The 25,612-nt window shown below is 31.6% G+C and overlaps 1 protein-coding gene and 1 long non-coding RNA gene across 2 annotated transcripts in view; one reads left to right on the top strand and one right to left on the bottom strand.

Annotated features, from left to right (window-relative positions):
* LOC127702195 (uncharacterized) overlaps positions 1–25,612 on the top strand; it is a 305,823-nt gene that overhangs the window by 73,877 nt on the left and 206,334 nt on the right. The window lies entirely within an intron of this gene.
* Positions 2,597–22,005, bottom strand: LOC127702129 (centrosomal protein of 72 kDa-like). Its single transcript, XM_052206215.1, has 15 exons — positions 21,935–22,005; positions 18,940–19,067; positions 17,527–17,564; positions 16,562–16,716; positions 14,449–14,610; positions 13,197–13,322; positions 11,543–11,583; positions 10,930–11,051; positions 9,883–9,971; positions 9,142–9,257; positions 8,382–8,586; positions 7,743–7,954; positions 7,061–7,187; positions 6,561–6,675; positions 2,597–5,611 (listed from the first exon to the last, which is right to left on the bottom strand). The coding sequence occupies exons 1-15, from the start codon at positions 21,996–21,998 to the stop codon at positions 5,365–5,367; spliced, it is 1,947 nt and encodes a 648-aa protein (XP_052062175.1). The 5' UTR covers positions 21,999–22,005; the 3' UTR covers positions 2,597–5,364.

Below are 25,612 nucleotides of genomic sequence, written 5' to 3'. Positions count from 1 at the left end.
GTCATCATCAAAAGTTCTGTGATTTTGATTATAGCTAGATATCACAAAAGTACCAAATTAAGAAACAGCAGGTAAAAGAGAGGAATTGCTGGTACTTCATATTCTTCTATTTTCCTTTTCGCCACATGAGACCTTTTGAACGTATTTGACAGATGCTGCATGAAGAAAAGATTTACATTTCCACAAGGGATTCATTGATGAAATTAGCCCTTATAAAGTTCAACCAAAGTTGAAAAACTGGATCTTCCTTCACTGTACTGAATACCAAAATTACAAAATAGCGTTATATTGCTTTGTCTACTAAATCTTTCTAGGGATTCATTGATGAAATTAGCCCTTATAAAGTTCAACCAAAGTTGAAAAACTGGATCTTCCTTCACTGTACTGAATACCAAAATTACAAAATAGCGTTATATTGCTTTGTCTACTAAATCTTTCTAAATTATTAATATCTGTTTCCTCAGCAATCAAAACCGGGCTTCCGAGTTACTGTGAAACTACATACTCAAGGGCGGTGTGAATCAGATGTGGAAACTTAAAAATTCCAACGATTTGTTAGATTACATGTAAGTCTCTATTTCCTCTTGCAATAGTGTGATAACATGTGACATCTCTACTCTTTACATTTTTCTAGTCTGGCGTACACAATACTTAGCCTTGTATCTATGATGAGTTTATTCTAAACATACAAAACAGATTGAAAGAAAAAAGTCCAACTTTGTTTCATAAAACTGAATGGCGAATTGATATGAATATACACATATCTTGATTTAGAAAGGGATAAACCACACTTAAAAAAGCTGCTCTTGTTCAAACAAAATATTTTCGGAAACTAACATCTTCAATGTGTTCGACTTTTTTATTGGCAACATATTTGTTATCTTTTGGAGGACGTGTTTTCAACAGACAACTGACATTCATATGGGAACCAACTGTGTTCCTGTTCTTCTAAATTTGTTTCTTTATTCATATACGACAGATCTCATACAGGAGCTTCTAAAGAGGAATGAAAGAATGTAATGTAGCATCATCCTTTAACTTCACGTTCAACTAGTATGGTGACACTATATAGATGATGTCCTCTCACATAATTGAACGTTTGGTGACTATGTTGAACGCATCTATTCTATCAAACTTGAAATAAATGATGCAATAGATACAGTCAATTCTGCCTCATATCTTGACTTACACCTAGAAATTGACAATGAGGGTCAATTGAGAACGAATCTTTTGATTTTAGCTTCCCAATTGTGAACCTTCCATTTCTATGTAGCAACATTCCAGAAGCGTCTGCTTATGAAGTATATATCTTCCAGTTGAAACTATATTACAGAGCTTGCATTTCCTATCATGATTTCCCTGAAAGAGGGCTGCTGCTCACAGGGAAGCTATTAAATCAAGAGTTTCAAGTGGTGTAGTTGAAATCACCCCTTCGAAAATTTTATAGTCGCCATGACCGTTATGGAATATGTTTTTCACAGATGAAAACAGAAATGTTCCAATTATCTTAAACACAATCCCACCCTCTTTACCTCGAATGTGACCTACCAAATTACACTTATCACTGGGTTTGTACTTGAATGAGCTACACGAAAGGTCCCACATGTGGAGCAGGATCTGCTTACCCTTCCGGAGCACCTGATTTTTGGTGGGATTTATTGCTCAGTCTTGTGTTTTGTATACAGTTGTTTGTCTTTTGGTTGTTTTTTTAATTTTTGCAATGGCTTTGCCAGCTTGTTTTCGACTTACGAGTTTGAATGTTCCTTTTGTATCCTTGCCTCTCTTTTCCATTTCTATTTAACAAAATTCAAGCAGCGACTGCATATGGAGTATATGTCTCCCAGTTGCTACTATATTCCTGAGTTTGCATTGCTTATGATGATCACCTTGATCAAGGGTTACTGCTTACAAGGAAGCTATTGAACCAAGGGTTCCAAGTGGTGAAGTTGAAGTCATTGTTTTGAAAGCTTTATGGATGTCATCATTAGCTGGTTGACCGTTATGGAATATATGTTATAGATGACCCCCATATGTTGAAACTGTTGTAGCCACAATCTTGTCCTCTATTTTGATTGTGAAATTGTATAGAAAATTTAAAAGTGGAAAGGGGGCGTAACCCATGGATTTGTCAACAGACCCGGTAGATGATTGAAATAAAATCTAAAAAGGTAAAGGTATTTGACCCAATGATGCAAACGATGATGACGATGATGATGATGGCTGTTTAACATCCAGTGGCCAATTAAATACATATTCATGAGATGAAGATTTAATGCTATATGAAATTGAACCCCGAGTTGTACTAGACGGACGGTCTGAGTTTTTACATGCTAAAACACCTTGTGACAGTCAGCAGGAAGATATGTCACCCTACCCTGACATATTATTCTAACTCAGAGCTGACCAGTCATTGCCCTTACTCCTTTATGCTGCCTGCTTAGCTGAGAAGCTGCAATTACCAATTTTCAAGTCTTAGGTTTGACCCGTCCTGGGATTGAACCCATGACCTGCCACACTGGAGGCAGGCATACTACCATAAGAGATGATGAGACCACCAAGACAACTATTTTATAATGGAAAAGATATGATAAAACAATTAAATTACAAAAATATTTTATTTTACATTGCCACACAAATTATTTATATAAACATATACAAATATATGACACATATACTTTCTACCTTTTCATTTTCAGTTTTACACTCAACTATGTGTGTCAATTAAATCAAAACTTGAATAAACAAAATGTTTCCATTTTTAGTTGGTAAAGACTTGCAAAGGACCTTCTATACATTTAAAAGGTTCCAGACCTAAGAAAACACATTATAAAGGTCTCACACCTAAGGCATACAGATTTTTTTAAATGTGTTAGTTCAAGAATTTTTATATTCAATGCTTCAGTGGATTCCAATGAAAGATTCAGAATTATGAAAGAATCTAAGACAGATGTTCTGCTTAATAAAACAAAAACAAAAAACAAGATGAAATCAGTAGAGTAAATTATTAATAAAACTAGAACAGATCTCATCTTCAAATAGCACCAAGGAAATTGCAGTAGAAAGAAAAGTAAAGTGTGTAATGAATGATCTGATTGGACAGGCCTTTCTCCTTCTGTTCATTATCTAATTAATACTGTAATTTCATCTGTAATTTAATGAAATATAGGTAATGTACAATCATAAAATTTGTCGTATAACTCTATAGTAGGAACAAATAATTGTTTAAAGACTCCATTCCCAAAACATGTAAAAGAAACATGAACCAATTAATTTTTTAAACTGCTAAAAACAAATACATCAGAATAAACAAAGCCAACAAATGACCCACCCCTTTCCAACCCAAACCAAGTCAACAGGGTCTATATATAAATTGTGTAATTTTTATTTAATTGATTTTGCCTGGATGATGACCTGCATACTTAAATGAAGTTCATATACTTAGATGATTATATATCTTTTAAACATATCTACAAATCTTTGGATCAAAAAATATTACATAAAGGATTCTTTCGCTTATTATTCCTGAGTCAGAACTCAGGATGTTGACACAGACATAAAAGCTGAGGGTACTGTATTCTAAGGTTATATCAACTTAAAACCAAAATATGGGCCAATTCGCCTTTTCAGAATCTAAAGGACTATGGGTAATCTCATTGTTTGTACAGCAAAATGAAAATAACGTTACATCATTGGTTCAATTACCACTGTTCAGAATATTTTAAACCAATCACAACGTTTTGGTGTATGCTTTTGAAAATAATACCCAAAATGCATTAGATTCTGAAACGGCCAATTGATTGATTGATTGACTGATTGGTGTTTAACGCCATTTTCAACACTACTGTGATATTTCTCGGCTCTCAGTTTTTATTGGTGGAGGAAAACTGAGTGCCCGGAGAGAACCACTGATTTTCGGTAGGAAAACTGAAAATCCTAGTCAATTGGATTGGATTGGAGTCGAGTGCACCTGCCCTGTGTGGGATCCGCCAATTGAAAAGACATAACTACATTCAGAACATAATAAAAAAAAACACAATTGGTGAAAGAAATTGTGTGCACAACAAATTCTAAATCATTTGATCTACAATCTATGACCAAGGTTTTGACTTTAACAACACTGGTCTGTGAATATACATTTTATAGCATACCCCTACCAGGTTATGCATTTCATCACAATATATATATATTCAGATATAAATAAATGTGTCTGTGTAGTTTTAATATATTAACTATTATATTATTCTAGATAAAACTTTGAATAAAATACAGGGCGGAATCAAATTGGCAAGAATATAAAACATAATCATTTCTACAGAAATAATATTAAATACAATAAATCTAACTAAACAAAGTAAATACTTTAAATATTGCAAAAATAAAAATCTAATAAATAATAATAATTCTCCATTGCCACATTAGAACTCTTTTTGTTTATGGTAAAAACACATTGCTTTCTGCATAACAATTATTTTTAAAACAAACTGTCTTGATAACTTGTCAAAAATATAAGGTAACTTTAAAAAAAGGCATTTGTAAACTAGAAATGTGGATATTTGATTGTTATGTTACTTAACAATACTACCAGTAATTGTTTGCCTACAAGAAATCCTGTTAAAGTTTCAAAAGAATTTGTCAGCTAAAATGTCAGTTATTGATCAGAAACCAACACTCCAAATACAGACAATGAAGAACGAGTCACACCATAGGGAGGACACAATTATTTCATGGTCACATTCAGATGCATTAAATTCACACAACTGTAGAATTGTGACTTTAATTATTATAAAAATCGAAAACCTAATTTTAGTTTCTTTTCCCTACTCAGTACCACTTAATATATATGGAAAGTTGGTTTTAATATTAAAGTCTGAACAGATACATAGGTCAATGATGCTATCAAAAATGTCTACAAAGTGTAAGAAGTGAAACAATACTAACAATAATTCTATATGCTACTGTGTGTACTCACAATTGCCTACTAATGATTCTACTTATTGAAATGCTTAAAACTCTTGAACACAACTCTAAAATGCATTTGAATCATTAAAAAACAAAAAAATAACATTTGTGTTTGGTATAACAGATATATTTAGATTTGGAGGTATTCCCTACCAGCTGATTAGGACTTAATTGTATGATCTTAAATCAAATTTCTAAGACGGGTCTTCATCAAATCATAATCAATGTTTCATATGAATACAGTGCATTTTGTAGAAACATCAAGGCAAACCATCAAAATGTGTTTCATTTCTTTACATTTTGTGTGTCAGTGTAGGAACAACTAATGTGTAACAAAATTCAAAAAATTTCACAGCAGCTTTATCACAATAATGCTTGGAATATTTAAATCACTTCTATGATATGCTATGTTTCTCTACCATCATAAAGAGTTGCACATCCTAGCATTTGATCTGATCTAGAGAGCCCTGGATTATGTCCCTGATCCCTACTGACACTCGGAAGATAACTACTCTCGTTACGACTGGATAGTAAGTTCATTGATTTTTTTAATTGGTTATAACTCCAGTTGAGTTGCTGAACTTCATTGTTATGTCTCTGTTTAGTGTCGTTTAATTCCTTTAAAAGATGATCATTAGTCGTGACAAGTGATCTAAAAGAAAAAGGTAAACAAACATGATGAATATGACCTACAAACCTACAAAATTTCTTCCTCTGCTAAATTTTGTTTTTGATAATCACTTATTGAAACTCAAATGAAAAGTGATAATCATTTTCCAAATATTAAGAGCAATGTCTCAATATCTACAAATGTTTAAAACCGTAATACTGGATTTCAAGTTTATTGTGATCCACACACAAAAACAAAAATTTCATATTTGTTGAAATTTTTTTCATTTATGAAGAAATTCTAAAAGTTAAGTAAACTATGGATGGCAACCAAGAGTTAGTTGTCTCTCAGTCACACATGCCTTTTTCACTCTATCCCCCAAGCAAGTAAGGGTGATAAATAAAATCACAAAAAGATTTTAAGTCAAATTGAACATTAATTAACAGCATAAACCTAATAATGTAATTTTTCATATCGCAAAGGAGTATGACTTGAACAATTAGTACTAAATATGTAAAAATCAAACTGTATTTCATGTTACCTCAAACAAATCTTAACCTACCCCTAACCCTAGTATAGGGTCCTTAAAGTATATGAAGGCCACTTGATTTAATGTTGGGAAACCATTTGATGATGGAAAGACAGATGCATGAACATGATAATCCTTATAGATCTCTGACACTGTTGATAGTAGGTCCATAAAATGTAATCTATACATCATGACCTCCATTAATAAATTCATGATATGATCTATATTTTGAAACTGATGTTTTTGTACAATAATCAGTATCTCAAAAGATTAAAATTTTTCAGTTAATCTAGAACCATTTTCCTTTTCAAACTTCCAAAAAATCAGAGAAGCTGTATTTTCTAATTACCTGAATAGAAAATATGATATTCCTTCAAAACAAAAGGATCTTGAATTTTTATATCCTCTAAGCTTGAAAATTTAATTAACATATATTTATCTTTTGTATTAATCTTAACTTACTTGTGACTATCCTGTAGCATGGATGCAAGGTCCTGTAACTGACCATGTTGTTTTAATCTGATTTGTAAAAGTTGGATTTCATTCTTCAATACATCATTCTGTCTTTGTAATTCATCTAAAATATAATATATCATAAAAAGGTATGAAATTCAAAAAAAATATTCTGATATGACGCTCTTCTTTTGTTTTGTGAACAAAGCCATGTTCTAATTCCAACAAAACATGGGGTACATGTGAGTAACTTCACAATAAAACTTGTAATGTAAGTCATATTTTGAACAATGCCTGTGTTAAAAACAAACATTTCTGTGGGCTCATCTTGCTAGGAAATTGAAGGAAAACATTTAAAAAGTAAGTCTTCATTTATTTGTACACTTCTTCACTGTGAAACAGTTGGTTTTCTAAAACATTTTTCCCTTCATCAAAATCACATGGCTTCCCTTCTTACTTTTCTCCTAGGTAAGCTTTGAATGAAAAGTGATTTGAAGACGGCATCCTACCTAAATGTGTCTGATTAACAGAGGACATGGAATTAACAGCCGACCCTTCATTTCCTGTTTCATTTAATTTCTTCTGTAAATCACGATTCTCTGTCACTATCTTCTTTAAATGCTCTTTCAATTGATCCTGTGGGGTAAAAGAAATAAATTTAAGAAAGAAACAATTAACTGTAGTTAGGGCTATTCCATTAAAATGTATGTGGGAGGGTAGGAAGGGACTTTCAAATTATCCCTACAACCAAGAACCATTTTTTAGATAATTGTTCATTATGGTAAAAAACACATACTGAAAAAAGTCCCATGACCCACATTCAATAATTTAACTTCCCTTCCTACCCTCCCACATACATTTTAATGGAATAGCCCTAACAACTTTTCCAAATCATTTCAATTCTTTACATCTTTAACCTGTATTATCATTTGATGCTGATTAGGCAGGTACATGTATTTCATTGCAATTCCATTAGTGAACCAATGAATTATTCCTCTATAAAATATTTTTCATATTGTCAGTTCGGGAACCGACGGACAATGAGAAATAGTAAACAAAGAACTTTTTAAAAAATTTTCTTGAATTGTTAATTGATAACAGTAATGACTAAAGTAAGAGATAATTCAACTTATTTCCTGATGTGTTATGACAATAATATACGTGAAAAACTATACAACACTGACGTCTTACCACATCTGTCTGTGCTTTCCGTAATTGTGTTCTCATCTGTGTTTCATTAAATGTACTATCGGCTAATGTTGCTTTGGTATCATTGGATTGCTTCCTCAAACGATAATTTTCTTCTTCAAGTCGATTTAATTGTTCATCAACATATCTTTTTTCCCTTGTAGAATCATCACCAAACTTTTTTCCAAGATTCTGTATTAAAGTATAGGCAAAACCTGAAGATATAATTTATGTAAAAATAACGTTAATGCTGCAAACATGTAAGTAGCACAAATTTGTTCAGCATTTGTACTGAAAATACTAGAATTCAAAACATCAACATTAAATTTATAAAAAGTGTACACATGTCAGTTTAATAGAAGATCTTTCAAAGATAATTAACATACTGAATTTGAGAGTTGATATTTTTACAAAAGCTAAAAGAAGCATGCATTCAGTGTTTGATCATAAAACAATAATTGGTGTTTAAAACATTTCAAGAGTTATCAAACAGAAATAAATAAGCATCTTTGAGTGACTTGGAAAACAACTATATCCATAATACATGAGTACTGAATCAGGAAATCAAGCAGCATTTAGCTTTATGCATGAATAGTGAATATTTTCCAACCCTAAACACAAACAGTAGAAATTATAACAAACCTTTGTATTTAGGATTTTTGTGTAAAGATTTGGTCCCATTCCAGTATCTATCTACAAGATCACACATTTTAAATAAGAATTCCCTGTATGTTGGAGTTTCTCCCTGAACTGGCTCGTTTTCAGACTTTGGTCTCTCGCGTGATCTATGTCCATTTTCAAGACGATCTCCTTCTATTCTATGCATACCAAATTCTTCCAAAGAATCCTGACATAATGTAATAAATGTATTCATTAAATACAATTCACATGACAACAGACTTTCCGTTTTGAATTTTCCTTGGAGTTCGGTATTATTGTTATTTTTCTTTTCACATATTTCATAGGTCCTTTCCTGCTTCTCCAGGTTGTGAAATTAAAATGGGTTGCAAGATCATTATACGGTAATTAAATGTGTTACTTAATAATATGAAGTCCTAAAGTTAACCATTGAAAATCCACAGTAAAGACTTAATACTTTTTACTTTGTAAGGCTCATGAAGAGAAGAAGTTTTACTGCTTCTTAATATGGATCAGAGTGTTAGTACATTATTGGATCTGTATAGAGTAGAATAATCAAATTCATGTGGCTTAGACGTCAAATACATTGTTCTAAACTTCAGTAAAAACTTTGCAAGCCTTCCTTAGTTGAACAGCATACAACTTGGATTAATGTTAAAGTTTTAATATAAAAATCTAAAAAAATAAAACAGTACATTTCACATTATGCAGTTTTCTATGATATACTATAAATACAAATGTAAAGTCCATTAATTTTCCTCACATTTAATTTGTGTGAAGGGACACTCTTTGTCCTTCTGTGATCATTGGGTTCCTCCTCACCACCATGTCGTCTTTCAGTAGGTATTCTAGGACTCTCTGATCTATCTCTACCATTCTCTAAAATATGAATATTCTATTAGTAAAAGAAATGTCAAATTAAGAAACATTTCCAAAATAAATATCATGCTACCAAATTTATATTCATAAAAAATAAACTGTTTGAAGACTTTTTTTCAATAAAAATTTACAGAATTCATGATCACAGGGAACATCTGTTGTCCAACACAAAACCTTTCTATTTCGACTTGAATTAATAAATACATTCTTCACCTGATATGTTTTTTTTCCATTTCAGACAGAAACTTCTGCATTAAAAAATTTTCTTGAGTTTCATAGTTCAATCTTTTAACAACTAGAAATATATCTTTTTTCCCAATTTTTCTATATATAGTTTACATATTTGGCAATATTATATGAAATTCTACCAAAAAAAAAAGTGCTATTTAGTGTGCTCACAAAATTAGGGAACTTCGGAGCTGTTAACCATAATCATGTTGCATTGTGGAAACACTATATGGGACATTAGGCATAGTCTTTCATAATCATCTGAATCTATCTTACCCATATTAGGATGAGGTGTGAAGTAACCATGACTTTTAAATTTAGCAAAGCATCAAACTATCTTACCCATATTAGGATGAGGTGTGAAGTAGCAATTAAGTAAAGCATCAATCTATCTTACCCATATTAGGATGAGGTGTGAAGTAGCCATGACTTTTAAATTTAGTATACGCATCAACTTCATCCTGGTATTGTAGGTTTTCATCTCGTCTGTAATAAATGATTTTTTTTTAATTTAAAACGATTTGTATCTTTATAGAGGGAAACAGTTACTTAACAAGAATGTGTCCATAGTACACTGATGCCCCACTCGCACTATCATTTTCTATGTTCAGTGGACCGTGAAATTGGGGTAAAAACTCTAATTTGGCATTAAAATAAGAAAGATCATATCATAGGGAACATGTGTACTAAGTTTCAAGTTGATTGGACTTCAATTTCATCAAAAACTACCTTAACCAAAAACTTTAACCTGAAGCGGGACAGATGGACGAAGGGACGGACGAACGGATGGACCACAGACCGAAATACATAATGCCCCTCTACTATCGTAGGTGGGGCATAAAAATTTAAATTATACCAATTAAACTAAAATTTCCTATCTTGTAATAAAAGTTAATATTGTCAACATTATGTAAAACAAGGTATGCTTTTTTTCAAATTAGGTTTGTTATAGTCATTGACAATTGATACAATACATTCTTATTTCAGAGATTTTCTTAAATTGTACTTTGAGATGCATTTGTTTCAGCTTACTAGTTTTCATATGTTTTTTTTTCCAATTTGTTAGACTCTCTTTCAATAGATTGAATCTAAAATTACTTCTGCTGAGAAACAATCTAATGAACAATCAAGTTTAATTGCTTTGAAGCACAGTTACTACAAAAACAAATTCATTTACATGAGTTTCTGAAAATTACACTTAATGCAAAAACAGAATCATCCCATACTGGCAATAATAGAACTACCCTGTATCAAATGACAGAAATAAAAGCCTTTTTGCCATACTTTTTAAACATACTTATCCTTTTTTCAAGGCTTCAACCACCTATGAAACTGACAACCAAAAATACAATTCACATTTCCCAATATAAACGTTCACTCTCATCATAAATCTATAGGTAATAAAGAAATAGAATTTTTAAATCACTTTAAAAAGAACTCTTACCTTGTACCATCAACATCATATGATCCTGTATGACCAGCAGGAATGTTGGGATACTTTTTCTGATGAGGAGCTACTGGTCCGTCTCCTGAACTGCCCGTCTGTTTTCTTGTCTGCTGGTAATCCTGCATTAAAAGCTACCATATAAACCTTTTGGTCGTTTGTTTTCAATCTAAACTTAAACTGAACTGGACCATGTATCATCTTAACTGTTGTTAGGCTTAATAGAAGTTAGATTATTTCAATTCTGTTCAATTTTAATTTACAACACACTATTTAGAAGCAGTATCTGAATGTCTCTATGCAGTCTGCAAAAGGACTAGTACAGTGACAGCATTATATCTTTGCCCAGAGATGGGAAGAAAGAGAAGTTAATAAAACTATTGTTCAACAACACAATGCATAATACTAGACACTAAAGTCTCTTCTTTATAACCAATTTATGTGCGTGTTAACCCATTCTTATAGAGTTTGTGTGCATGTAAGTATTAGCCAACATTATTACTCCCTTTTTTTATTTGGAAAGAAGATATGCTCAGTGTCATTCTTGTTTGTGTATGTGTGTGTAATAGCAAAAACTGATATTTTTGTAAAGTTTGTGTGTGTATATGCTTACCTCAATAGCTTCTTCTGGTACTGTTTCCATAGTTTTTAGAACTGAAATTAAGTATTCAATGATAAGCAGTTTAAATAAATTGTCAGAAGGTCAATGTAAACTTTTGCCGCAGCCTTGTTCCTCAATACTCTCCAAAACCTAATAGCATCATTAACATTTTTATAGGATTAAAGCTTAATTTCCGGGTAAAAAGAACCAAAATTCAGTTCTTAGTGTCTGCATCAGAAAAAAAACTTAGGAAGCCATCAACACAATGATGCATCCCAATGTCTCATTACATACATTAAATGTTTTAGAGAAATAAACTCAGATGTAAAATTTAACAAAGGTCAGTGTTTACAGGACATGTATGTTCTGCTTTAAGTTTTATTACTGATAGGTATCTTAGTATCTGACAACTAATTTCAGATGTAATCTTCAAACCTTAATCACTGAAACATCAAATTTAGGCCAAAGTGATTTATTTTTTGATGAAACTGTTTGATATATCAAAAGATACAACTATACCCAGTGGATAAAAAATGATTGTAGGTCTCTTTGTATCATAAAAATTAACTTTGAAGGAAAACTTAACGTAAATCACTAAAGCATGATAAACAGATAAACATTTCATACTTTTTTTGTTATATTATTAGATGCATCCTGTTGGTTTTCTTTGATTGCATTTTTGACAAATTATAAAAGTCAAAATGCCTTTTATATTAGATTTGTGTACCTAAAGAATTAATATTTTAATTTGTTTTTAAATTAAAAAAAAACATATCCATATCTTGTTATAATCATTTTCAAGGTTATTGACTCTACTCCCTTTATTCTGTTACATATATCAGTATGACCTAAACACAAAGTGATCAATTGTAAATTAATTTTTTAACATAACATATGTTCATGTGTCTATAATTTGTGATAATTTAATGGCAGCTAAAACTTTTACATTTCTAACAACATTCCATATCAAATATATCATTACCAAATGTGTGTGCTATTCTCATCCCAAATTCATGTCAAAACACATAAATACATGTAATTTTGGTGAATGGAAGTCTGTTTCAGAAATGAGAAGAGTTCTTGAAAGGTATCAATGAACAGTAATACTGTTAGTAAAAGGCATAAATAATTGGCTATAAACTTATACTAATAACTATCCAAAGATTAGAAATGTTTTAAATACAAACTACAGCAGAAATGATATATATAGACTTCTTATTCTAATCCATAAGCCCACATTTTATTTGTATCGTTATTTAGACAGCCATAGACAAGTTTATATGATTTAGCTTTTTGCTATGAGGTGGTAAGAAAATCCTATGATTAATCAATTATAATCAATTTACCGGTACTACCGATATATTTTGAATTTTCACTCTTGGTATAAAAAGGATTACAACTTCTTTGGGTACCAGATCTTAATGCTCTACAGATTTTGCCTGACTTGACAGGTATACATTAGATGTCTTTTCTAGTGTTGTTGCATTTAAGGGGTTTACTGGATTTGGTGTTTCGAGCACAAATTTTGTACTCCGAGTACTGAACAAAGTTTTATGACCGAGGGCCCTGTCTAATTGATGTATAACTACATATCATATCTTTTCATTCATTTTCCCAGTATTCAAATAATAAAACAAGTTCATGAACTAAAAAAAGACGGCAGTACCTTCTAGTGAGTATTCCTCTGCACTAGGTTCTCTAGCAGCAGACCCTGTTATAGGTCTAGGCTTACTCAAGTCCCCACCTGTATGGGCTATCAAATCTAATACTGCTACGTCATCATCATCTAAAGCTGAAAAAAGTTTTCTCCTGATTATATAAATTTCATGCTTAGAGGAGCGCTAAAAAAATCGTGCAAAATTTACCATGGTAGAAATTGGAAAATTCAAATCTGTGCCTCCTCTTACATAATTTTGTTGAAATCATTCCTTAAATTGATTAATAATGAAGAATACAATGTACACAATACACATGGTCCAATAATATGTAGATGGCCATATCCTGATGAGATCTATATATTATGTTTATTCTCAAGATAATTTAACTTGTATTAGTCTCACTTACAGAGCTTTCAATTGATTTTGGAGTATTCTAAAGCTGCCAAAATAGGCAGCTACTTGCATATTTATTTCAAACACAAGTATTCTGAAGTAAGTGGAGCAGTGTAGCAGGTGGTAACCCGCCACATATACTATATATATATTTCTGAAAGCTCTGCACTAAATTTTGATACATTTACCACATATTAGAGTAAGCCAGAAGATAGTTAATACATTTAGCAAGACTAATGGTTAAAAATTGTAATGAATGGTTAATTCTTGAATTAGGAGAGGAAAGTTATGGGTATTTGGTCTGAATGGAGAAATAAACTTGAGGAAAAATGTATTATAAACAAATAATTGTCCCATTCAGACTGGGATTTTTGGAATGATGTTTCTTTTTTTAAAAACACTATTAATTGTTGTTTGCTATATGCATCATACCATACTTTGATACGGAAAATATTTTATGAAAATTCGTCAAATCATTCTTTTAAACTGAAACTGTCTGCTATATATTTAATAGAACTACATTTAATAATTTTTTTTCCTATATTCACTTTAATTCCACAGATTTTTTTATACTGTAGATTCGTTATTATTTGTGGGATACCAGTTTTGTGGATTTTGTGGGTATAGGTTAACTATGATTTTAAATGTCAACAAAGTATAAGTTTTCTACTGGTTTGTATGCAAACTTTGGCATATTAATGAAACAAAATGTCCAGGAATATACAATTTTTCCTCAATCCACGAAAAATTTATTCCAACATATACAAATGAATCCACAGTAGACCTATACTTTCTCTTATGCCCCTTTCAGACTGAGCCCTAGTGTTGGGTCGTTTGGGTGGACAATATTGAGATAGTTCTATCTACCTGTCATTCCTTTCCCCATGCCCCTTACAGACTGAGCACGAGGGTTAGGCTGTCTGTGTGGAGGTTCAATGATTTCTTCATGTGGTGTCATCTCAGTGGCCTGACTTGAACTGAAATGGACTAGAGCTGCCTGTCTCTCTCTGTCTCTAACACCTCTATCATCTAAAGTGAAAAAAATATGCAAATTATAACATTATGTGAGTATATTTTGTCAAATTACTTGTATAATTTGGATTTCTTACATTCTCCTTAAATTTACATCATATATATGTAACACTCCCAAACGTGTCCATCCCCCCAAACGTGTCCCATTCCCCCAAACGTGTCTATTCCGCCCAAACGTGTCCTTAAAATCCCAAATCGCCCATACGTGTCCAATTTCGCATCCCCAAACGTGTCCGATAATTGTTATTCGCCAAAACGTGTCCACTTTGGGACGCCTGAACGTCTCAAAACTTTTAGCGCTATTATGTTCTCAGTGATGTTAATAACGTCTACGGCAATTAATTTCTCGGGGACACGATTTAAGATGTCGGGCTTCGATTAGATCCTATAAAAAAGATTAAAGCCGTATTCAAAAGACATAAATGCTGAAGTATTTTGGCACAATTACTGGAGATTAAAAAAGGAACAGAGTTTAAAGAAGAAAATCCTAAATTTGTTAGCATTTGTTTGTTCAGCGCCGGCTGCTTATATTAGTATAATTGCAAGTTTGATTTGCAACATATGAATTTACTCTTCATTGTTGATTGCTTATAGTCCAGTTACAAATATTTCATGCAAATTCAGAATGACAACATAAATATTTTTTTTATTTTTGGTGTTTTAACGCCACTTTTAAGCACCGCTTTTGGACTATTTCGTGGCTGCCAGTTTTTATTGGTGGAGGAAGCCGGAGTGCCCGGAGAAAACCACAGACCTTCGATAGGAAAACTGACAATCCTAGTCAATTAAGATTGGAGTCGAGTGCACTCGCACGGGCGGGGTTCGAACTCACAACCTCAGTGTTGACTGGCTAGTGATTACAGTAGTAACTACTTAGACCACTCGGCCACTGAGGCCCCTACAACATAAATAAATACATAAGGTAGATCTATCTCTTCCTACACGAGGGACATGACTGCGTACTTTTACATCCCACACAGCCAAAATGGACGCCCAACTTTGGCAAGGATTTAACTGTCGGTTGGATTTTAACAAAATTATAAATTTTAATATTGGTGGACATGTAATTGTTACTTGAAGGTCAAAAATTAAATTAATTGCATGGGCATTTGAAAATATGGACAAGATTGAGTGTTCATAATAGGAAACATTTTGACTTGATATGGACACGTTTGGGGGAATGGACACGTTTGTGCGCTCATAATACTGACAGGTTTGGTTGCCCTTTTGCAACTGGACATGTTTTGAATTCAACAACGTCATATGGACACGTTTGGGGGAATGGACACGTTTCTGAGTGTTACATATATATTGGTTAAGTGCTTGATCAGTGAAGGTCATAATGACATATGTGACCTTCAAATGTGTTGTTTGGTTGCTGTCTTACTGTGATTTATATAATTGATATCATATTACAGAACAGAAGGTGTATTAATTCCAACACAAAATCACTACATGTACTTGACAAAACCAAAAGCAAAGGTTCAGTTTTCTGGTTGTGTTCTTCTCCAAAGTCTGAAACAGTTAGGCCTTCAACACAAGCTATTTCACTGCAGTTTCAATACAGTTCTCAAATGATAGTGTTCTCCCCAGGCCCTTAAAGGATTTTTAAAAAATTTTAAAAGATATTAAAGCATACAAACGGTTTATTGATTTACTTCTTTTTTACCAATAATTTTCAGACTCAATGTCTACATAACACAGTACCACAGTATTAAAACAAAACAAAAGACAAAGAGGTAATGACATAAAAACTAACCAGAAATATAGCTTAGCGACGCAAAATGACTGATTGTACGAATCATTTCACCAAGCACTCATTACCCTGGTGCTATCCAAAAATCCTGGGAAGAACACTGAATGATTTATATCATTCCAGAAAAACAATCAAACAGACTTTTGAAATACAAAAGTATATGTGTTCTTATTAATTAGATGCAAACCATACCTAGTTTCTGTAAATTTGGAAGCATATGAATAAGATATAGTCTGTAGTCTGCTTCAGTCCTAGTAACAGGGTTCAATCGAAGGTCAAGTTCTCTTAGATTAGTATTGAACCTTAATCTCTTCAATTCCTCAAAACTCTCAATACTGTTGTAGTATCTTTTCTATGTTAAGGATAAACAATACAAAGATATTTGTAGATATATTATTTTCAGTTGAAAATATGTTTGAAAGACGATTTTATGGATCCTTATATTGGAAAATAACAATTGCAATCACATAATAGTAATTGTCCGAGATCAACCCGACTTTTGCTGTGATTCCTGTTGCTCAGTCTATAGTTTTTTATGTTGTGTTTTGTGAACTGTTGTTTGTCTTTTGGTCATTTTTTATTTTTCGCCATGCCGTTGACAGTTTGTCTTCCACCTATGAGTTTGAATATCCCTTTAGTATCTTCTGTCTCTCTTTTATTAGCTGTTTCAGATATATCACATCTTGCAGTTGATTTCATCACACAAAAAACAATAAGACTGTTGGTTTGACATCAGATAGGAAACAACAAAGTAATGATTTGTTTTTGGCTTGATTTTTTTTTTTCTCACTTACATGACTTTATCTTAAATAGTTTTAACTGTGAATTTAAGTTGCTGCACAATATTCTTTTCTGTTACTACAATTGAGTATGCCATGTTTGTGTTGTACAGTATTGAAGATTACAAAACTATGCTTAAATCAGATCAGGTGAAATGAGATATTTTTAAATTCTTAAAGTTAGCATCACAATCTATAAGAAAATCTTTTCATAAAGCATCACATTCAAAAAAGATAGAATCACATTAACAGGATGCTAAAAAGCCTAGGGAGATCAAACCCTCTTCCACCAGTATAAAACTTTTTAAAAACTCAATTCAAATGGTTATACACAATGAAATTCTTATATCAATTTGTTCCAACTAATTGCAAGGATACAGATTCAGTTTTTCCAGAAGCTTCAGATGTTCCAGTCCCTGTGAAAAACAAAAGATAATATCAATATTTGTTTTATGTGAATGAAATGTACCATACAAATGCAACATTAATTTTCAAATAAACTGTAATGACTGTTACAGAGTATAGAGAATATTATCAAATAAGGGGAGATAACTGGGTAAATATAAAATATTACACAAATTAAGCAATCTGTAGCAAATCAATCCCAAATACATCCCCTGGAAAGTTACCTTATATATTCCTTGACAACTTTAGAAAAGTTTGTTGAATTTAATTTTAATAGAAATCCATAATGTACTGTAGCACACAAAAACAACATTATAACCCAATTAGGTTCTAGTTGCTTTAAGTATAAAATCTTGAATAATAACAGGGGTGTGGAAATATTTGTTGTGACCACTTGTCCCAGGGCAAGTGAAATTGTAAATTTTACTTGTCCAGAAGAAAAGTTACTTGTCCTGATTTCTTAATGAATTTTGGAATGAAGAAGATGTATTTTACTGTAAACATGTATGTTTTTAAAACAGTTTTGAAACACTATGAAAATGGTATCCATGGTGTTTGTTTGTATGTTAGAGTGATAAAAAGATAAGTAGAGTATACTTCAAGGAGAAAGAAACCAACCAAAATAACAACTTTAAACTAAAGAATGTTTTTTTGATGCTAGCTTACATGAAACTGGGAAATTATATCATGACTTATATTTTCCTCACTGTGAGCCTGTGCGAAGTTCTAAAGTAAATGAAGAGATGAAAACCAAATAATAGATAATTTATTGAATTGTTGATTTCCGTTTGTTCTTTCTAGCCAAAACTAAGTTCTTGGCTCAACAATTTTATTTTTTATGAGGCGCCTCTTTTCCGTTGTTCAACTTCCGAGGATGACTTATCTAAAGATGCTTATCCAACTTGACCGGTCATTTAGTTTTCATTCTTGAGAAATCAGAGCTCGAAATTAATAATAACCATTTCTGGTGAATTGCTGCTATAACCCTGATTGACAATCCCGGATCAATGGGAAAAAAATCACAAAATATTATTGAAACCCTGGTCCGCATACTTATTTTTTGTTGTTTGATAGTGGATTTTTTTCTTGATCATTGATGTTGTTTTACTTGAACATGTTGCTTTCGTCTTGTTATTTGATATTTTGTCAAATTTGATAAATTGTGAGAATGTTTCTATATGGTTATATAAATTAACATTGTCAAGCAACAATTTTTTACTTGTCCACGGACAACAAAGACACAAAACATTGCTTGTACGGTCGGTCAAATGTACGAGTCGAGCGAGTCGGGCATAGGATTTCCACACCCCTGAATAAGTATCAAGTTCTAAGATTATGTATTGGTAACACTTTATACAAAGTTCTTAAGAAAGAATATCTTGTTACCTTTAAGCATGTGATAGTATTTCTGGATAAATCAAGGGACTTTAGTCTGGAGAATTTTCTAAAGGAACTTCCTAGTTCTACAACTTTTTCATGGTAAGTTCCTGGCAGAGATAATGCCTTCACATCCTCTGAAAAAAAAAAACGTAGTGAACAAGAGTATTATTTTAATTTCACATTTTTCTTTTCACTAATACATCTGTACAATACTACATGTAGTTATGATCCCACAATAATGGTCTAAATGACAACTTCGGTGAATTCAGAGCATGCAGGACTAACAGCATATATATCTACATATTAATAACATTGGCAAATTTTAAACAACCAACAAGATTATTTTATTTCATTACTATGTATATGCGTATATACAACAAAAGAGGGAGGGTTTAGTGTAACCCAATGACATGTCAATGAGTCTATCCAAAGTCACAAGTCTTTACTTATATCTTACATGTAATTATTTTTTCTTTTTTGGGGAATTTGGTGTTGTGGTATATCTTTAATAGTCTATTAAATTGTTTCACAACTTTTATACATACACTCAGGTCAATTTACAGCTTAACATACTGTATAGGGTCTTAAAAAATCCCTCTGTTTCAACTCACCCTGCCTACCCTACAAAAATTTTGGGTCATTTTTGAACAAGCAATATTCAAGTCAGACTGTTTTCCTTGTAACCAGTCAGAAACTTTTTGAAAAATAAACTTATTTGCTTACCTACCAACTCAATTTTTTCAGCATGTTAGCAGAAACACAAGTATTAGGCAAAAAACCCCATGTAAGTTAAAGGTCACCTGCTGAAAAAAAAGGTGTCAGCTAGTACAATGTAGGTCGGCAAAACTCTATTTTATTTGACATGTTTGATTGACAAACCATGAATAGCCTTATCTGGTTCCTAAATAGGATTGGGTAATGTATAAACCTCTATAAATGGTAAGCAGCCATTTGTAGAGGTTGCTATTGGTCAGTCAGATATGTTTTTAATCAGTTTTACACAATTTTTGTTGATGATTTTCTGCGTTAAGCCATTCCTGTCAACTTCTGAAACTGAAAATGCAGGTCATGACCTGCATTGAAGAAGAAAATGTCAGGTCATAAGGCATACAAACTTTTTTCGGTCCAATTTTAGTATTGAGAGTTTTTTTTTTTATATACTATAACATATACATGTACCACTTAATTTCCTAAAAATACTAAGTAAACACTTTTGTATTTGTTAAAAAAGAATATAAATATTTATCATTAATTAAATATCTTTCTACAGCAATGCCCTTTCATTGTTTTATTCACACTAGTTTACTTCTTATTAATGAATTTCATAAACCCCAGCTATACATGTACATGTAATTAGAAATCAATATTATAGCTAATGTGCTCCTATACACAGGAGGAAGATAAATAGAAAGTTAGTGTGTTTCCTTTTAGTGTAATATCTAGAGCATATGGATTTGATTTAAAGCTTTTACATTTAAGTGATAACAAAATTATTCTCTCCAACAGAAATGTATTAAAAGGTTCAAATTGTTTTAAAATGATTTCTACAGGATATTTGATATTTGCAAATGGCAAATCTTTTAATCAGGACATAGAATTGTATGTCAAGCTTGACTGGCTTCAACTTTCTGTGGTAAAATTAACAATTTTCAAATTGTTATTTTTCAATTAAATGTAATGTTTTCATAGCTGTCATTGGCACGGTAAATAAGCAAATTCTAATTTCAATTGTTTACCTTTTGAAAGGAAAAAGCCGAGAAAATCGAAAGTACATGTATATTTGACTTCTAAATACTGGAAACAATAACGGTCAGAAATACGGGTGAAAACATGTCATTTTCTGAAATCCCTGGTTATTTGAATACCCGGTGGGTATTTAAAAAATCCTGTGTGAAGGGGGAAATTCTCGGGTTACACCCGCAGAATATTGGTCAGTTGACAGCTATGGTTAAGCTGGCAGATGAACAAAAAGAACATCACTGTCGAGAACAATACAGGTGAAAATATAATTTACTCAATTTTCAGTGACAAAAAAAGTTAGGGTCAGTTTGGGATTTTGTGAGTTGTTGGGTTGCTTATTTATTGGCATATAGCCAACATTTCCTTTTAATCACGTTTTAGCAATATGTGACTAAGTAAATATACAATGTTAGTTTTATCTTACATGTATTTATGCAGCATCAAAAAGTGTTTTTCTTAGTGGCAATTTTATCTATAAATGGCAGTATCTTTTAATATAACACCACTTGTATGAGTGATTGCATTTGATCTAGTCTTCATTTGTTTTATGATAAAGAGACAACTTCTCTTTTTATTTAATTCATCTTTACAAATCTCAGTTCTAACTTTAATTTAATATCAACTTTTAAAAAAAAAAGAAGTGCAATGATGTTAAACAACGAAGTCCTTTTCTTCTTTGTAGATCCTTCCAAAAAAATGAACCTTTCACCTTAACTTATTGCTTAACTATCAAGTCTAGGTAAATAATGGGAGATAACTCAAATATTAATTGACTACATATAATATACAGATTTACACAGTGGACAACAAACAACTTAAGGTTTTAATTTATTGTAATATCAGTTTTAGATTATTTTCAACAACTTGAAATGTGAACAGCCTTTAAACAATTTAAAGTAATGCAATAAAGGCATTTAATAACATGCCATGAATAGTTTATTACTAACATGTCATGACAAGTTGACAGGAATATATTGTATTCTCAGTGCTCTATCTATTAAAAAGTTTTTCGTCATGAATATCTGAAGAATTTTGTAATGATATATCTAAAGAAATGCATCCGAAAGAGTTTCAAATGAATTAGCAATATTTTCCTCTTTTTGGCAAACAAAAACTCAGTCATGCAAACAACAGAAATACTCTGAACTAAAATATTTGTTGGTAGAACTTTGTTTTCGCTGACATGTTCAAATATTAACAATTTTACTTTAATAATAAAATATTGGTATGAACTGACACTGAAAACTAAACGAACATTTACCTAAATTGTCATGCTGTAAATTAACTCTATTTCGAATGATTTCTTCTGTCAATGTTAGCGCCATGTTTTCAAAACACTGATACTAAACAGCTGTGAATCAACATCTAGCACGATCATTCGACAACGTTATTACAAGAAATTACTTCCCTTTTTCAGTAGTCCAAACGGTGCGTATTTAACGAAAAAATAATTAAAATTTGTGTATATATAACGAAGCAATGATCAATAAAAGAAAGGAAAAAATAGAAAACAGAAGTCTTAAGAAATCATCTACAGTACCCTTCTTACATTTTAAGGTGGATTAAAAATTTCATCACCAAATATTTTCTCAGAAAGCTTTATACTTTGCCAAAATGTAGATTTTTCCATGCTTGACTCATGCTTTTTTTCAAAAAAATAATAAAAAGTGTGGGTCAACGGGATATTTTACAAGCTACAATTTGCGAAAAATTTCCCAACTTTACATAGATTATTCATGAAATAAACAGGGTATTTTTTTGTGAATAGAAAGAAATCTATCAGATAGAATTTTTAATCAAAAGATGAGAAGATATATACGATGTTCGTTGTTATTCTGCGGTTTACATGTTGTAACGACTATTATATTATTTATTTGTTTCTCTGTGCTGAGTTTCTTGCGTTTGTTTGTGCTGTATTTCTGTGACGTAGTGTTGTCATTTTAGCGATATTTTTTAACATTGCCATATAAGCGGGAGGTTTGGCTAGCCATAAAACCAGGTTCAACCCAATATTTTCTTAAAGTGTTCTGTACCAAGTCAGGAATATGGCAGTTATTATCAAATAGTTCGTTTGCATGTTGGCGTTTGTTTTTGTTGCACTCCAGTGTTTCTGTTGTTCCGTTGTTTTCCTCTTATAGTTGATGTGTTTCCCTCGGTTTTAGTTTGTAACCCGGATTTGTTTTCTCTCAATCGATTTATGAATTTTGAACAGCGGTATACTACTGTTTCCTTTATTTAATAATATATGCTTTTAGAAAATAAAAAGAAAACATGGTTTCACCGAACTTGTTTTCTTGCTACCAGAAAAAAATGAAAATTTCGTTAACATTCCGTTATCAATTTTGAACTATAAAAGTTATCTCCCCTTATATATGACCAAGTAACAAAATTGGACCGAACAACAACAAATATTTAATATTTGTAAAAACAGTCAATATAATACAATAAATCACTTATTTTTCTTTATTGAAATAAACAGTCTTACACAAAAATGCATTCTGCCTCAAATTTGCAGATTTCAGCAAAGAACTGGACCGATTGTGTACTACTATTTTACAATCCAATATGACGATATATACCTTATATAAAATTAAGATGCGGTATGATGGCCAACGAGACAACTCGCCGCCAGGACTAAATGGCGTAGAAGTTCTTGGCTCAACAACAGTACAATAATAGAAAAAATAGAGATTAATAGAAAAAAATAAGGATAACGAAAAATAGCCGAAAGAGTAACAATTTTAGAAAACAAAAGTAAACACTTTCTATACCATACTGTTAGCCGCAAATGCTCAGATCCATAAACAGAGGGGGGGGGGGGGGGATTCGAATGATGTACGGGTCAACACTAAATATAAAAAAGAATGGACAATATTCAAAAGTACGGTAACAGGTTTGGATATCACGTTTTTTATTTATGAATTTTGCATGCAGCATGAACTGCATGTGGAAAGTATTTTAAAAAATCACATAATTGCGGGTAAACAGCTGGTTTTCCACAATAAATCATATTAGATATAAACTCGACTTAGACTTAGAAATTATAATTATATATTCCTATAAAAATGGTTTAAGGCAGTATTTACAATTTTCCCTATATATACTTTCAACACTTTCTTCGATTACTTTGCTGTTGATTTGTATATCAGTTAGTAGCTCTTCGTGTTCTTGTACTCGTGCCACTACTGAAGACATTTTTGCGTTAATGTCCTCTATTAACTTAACATTGTCTCTATGTTTTCGATTTTATCGTTCAAATGAAGAAGAGTGAAGAGTGTTAATTATTCCGATCAGCACAGTTTTTGTTTCAATTTCATCGGCTTTGATTTAATCTGTTGTATATCGAATATTACGATATCGATATCGTCCATTTTGTTTTCTTTGAACGGTTCTAAAAAAGGACTTGAAAAAAAAACAGATTAGAAAAGCCATTATAAAATACTTCTATTTCTATATTCCGGAAACTTTGCTAACTACATATTTTAAATTTCAAGACAACTTTAACAAAGAAGATTTAAATATCTAAAACTTCAGGCACCCCTAAATTTGGTTTAAATTAGCATAAGTTCTCACAGTCTCTGTATACGAAATCAGGTAGATATGAAAGAGTAAAGAATAACGAGGTTAAATTTATTAAATTAAATAGGAATATGATGGTTTGTCAGTTATGTAACTCAGGACAAATAGAAGATGAAATAGATCTTATTTGCAATTGTCCAAAATCTTTCATACTTAGAAAGGTATTCGTTAAAGAAATGATAAAATATCCCGAGTAAAAATTTTCAAAAATTAACAGTAAAAGAAAAAAAAAATGTAGAGTGGGGTGCTCATTTTCGCCATAATTTTCAGTTAATCTGCAGTTAATGTTCAGACCTTTAAGTTTTTGAAGTATACTGATATTTCTATATGAAGATAACATCAAAGCAAAATATTCAGGCTTAGCTTGAAAACGTGTTTCTCTGAAAAAAATCATCTGAAAAGTTAGATTAAAGGCTATTTGAATTTTCCTGATGTTTTGTCATAGGGGGACACATATTCGCCGTTTTTACAAATCTATTTAAAACCAAATAACTGCAGCTTTAAACAAATATTTATCAAATCAATTTCATTATAGATGAATAGCAGACATTTCAAAGGTGTAAAGAACTGAAATTTAGGGCAATCAGTCAAAGAATTACTAAGAAATACTTCTTTGAAATCTTTTTTTTTCATTCAGGAAATTGGCTGAAAATCGTTGTTCGTTTTTCGGTCCTTTGCGGTAAGTGCCGAAATTTTGTCTAAGTTTAAAAAATAATCAAATTTGTTATAAAAATATAATCTACCGGCATATTTCTTCCATTTCAGCAATCCTTTGAAGTTCGTTCTACACCTCAAAATCATAAAACGGCGAAATTGTGTCCCCGGCGAAATTATATGCGCCCCACTCTATTTATTATGACAAAATTATGTGAATACTGAGTTATAAATGCTTTTCAAACAAGATCAGACAAATGATTAACACTATGACTCGAAACAACGATTTTTGGATATCTTGTGGTACTGTTAACATGTTATACCAAGGATTTATATAGTAAGATTATATTACTAAATGAATCTTACTATATACATCCTTGATCATACACATTAATATCATTTTTATTTATAATAACCGAACTGTATATGAAATTTGTATATGATCTGGGACATATGATGGTAAAATGATGAATCAGTTATGCATTTCCGACTGTAAAAATAACCTGAAATACAAAGATGTCATTATTGCTTTATTATTACTTTTTTATGAAGTTGCTTTTGATATTCCGACTATCTTGATTCATTTGTGCCACATAACTGGATTTGTATTTTTTTGTGGATATTAAAAAAAAATGTAAATTTTATACTTTCCAAGATCAGCAAATGAAATTCGGAAAAGTACAGATGGCATACGCGTTTATATCGC

Source organism: Mytilus californianus, unplaced genomic scaffold, assembly GCF_021869535.1.
Source record: "Mytilus californianus isolate M0D057914Y unplaced genomic scaffold, xbMytCali1.0.p SCAF_5, whole genome shotgun sequence".
NCBI classification, from domain to species: Eukaryota; Metazoa; Mollusca; class Bivalvia; order Mytilida; family Mytilidae; genus Mytilus; species Mytilus californianus.
The sequence above is the reverse complement of the archived record's forward strand: the minus strand, read 5'-3'. Positions and strand labels throughout refer to the sequence as shown.

Bases quoted from the DNA above. Each gene is read 5' to 3' on its own strand.
- LOC127702129 (XM_052206215.1), bottom strand. From the start codon at position 21,998: ATGGCGCTAACATTGACAGAAGAAATCATTCGAAATAGAGTTAATTTA. The intron at 13,323-14,448 runs GTAGATAGAACT...AACTTTTTTCAG, and splicing joins CATGGGGAAAGGAATGACAG to CTTTAGATGATGATGACGTA. The intron at 11,052-11,542 runs GTAAGCATATAC...CTTTTAATGCAG, and splicing joins TACCAGAAGAAGCTATTGAG to GATTACCAGCAGACAAGAAA.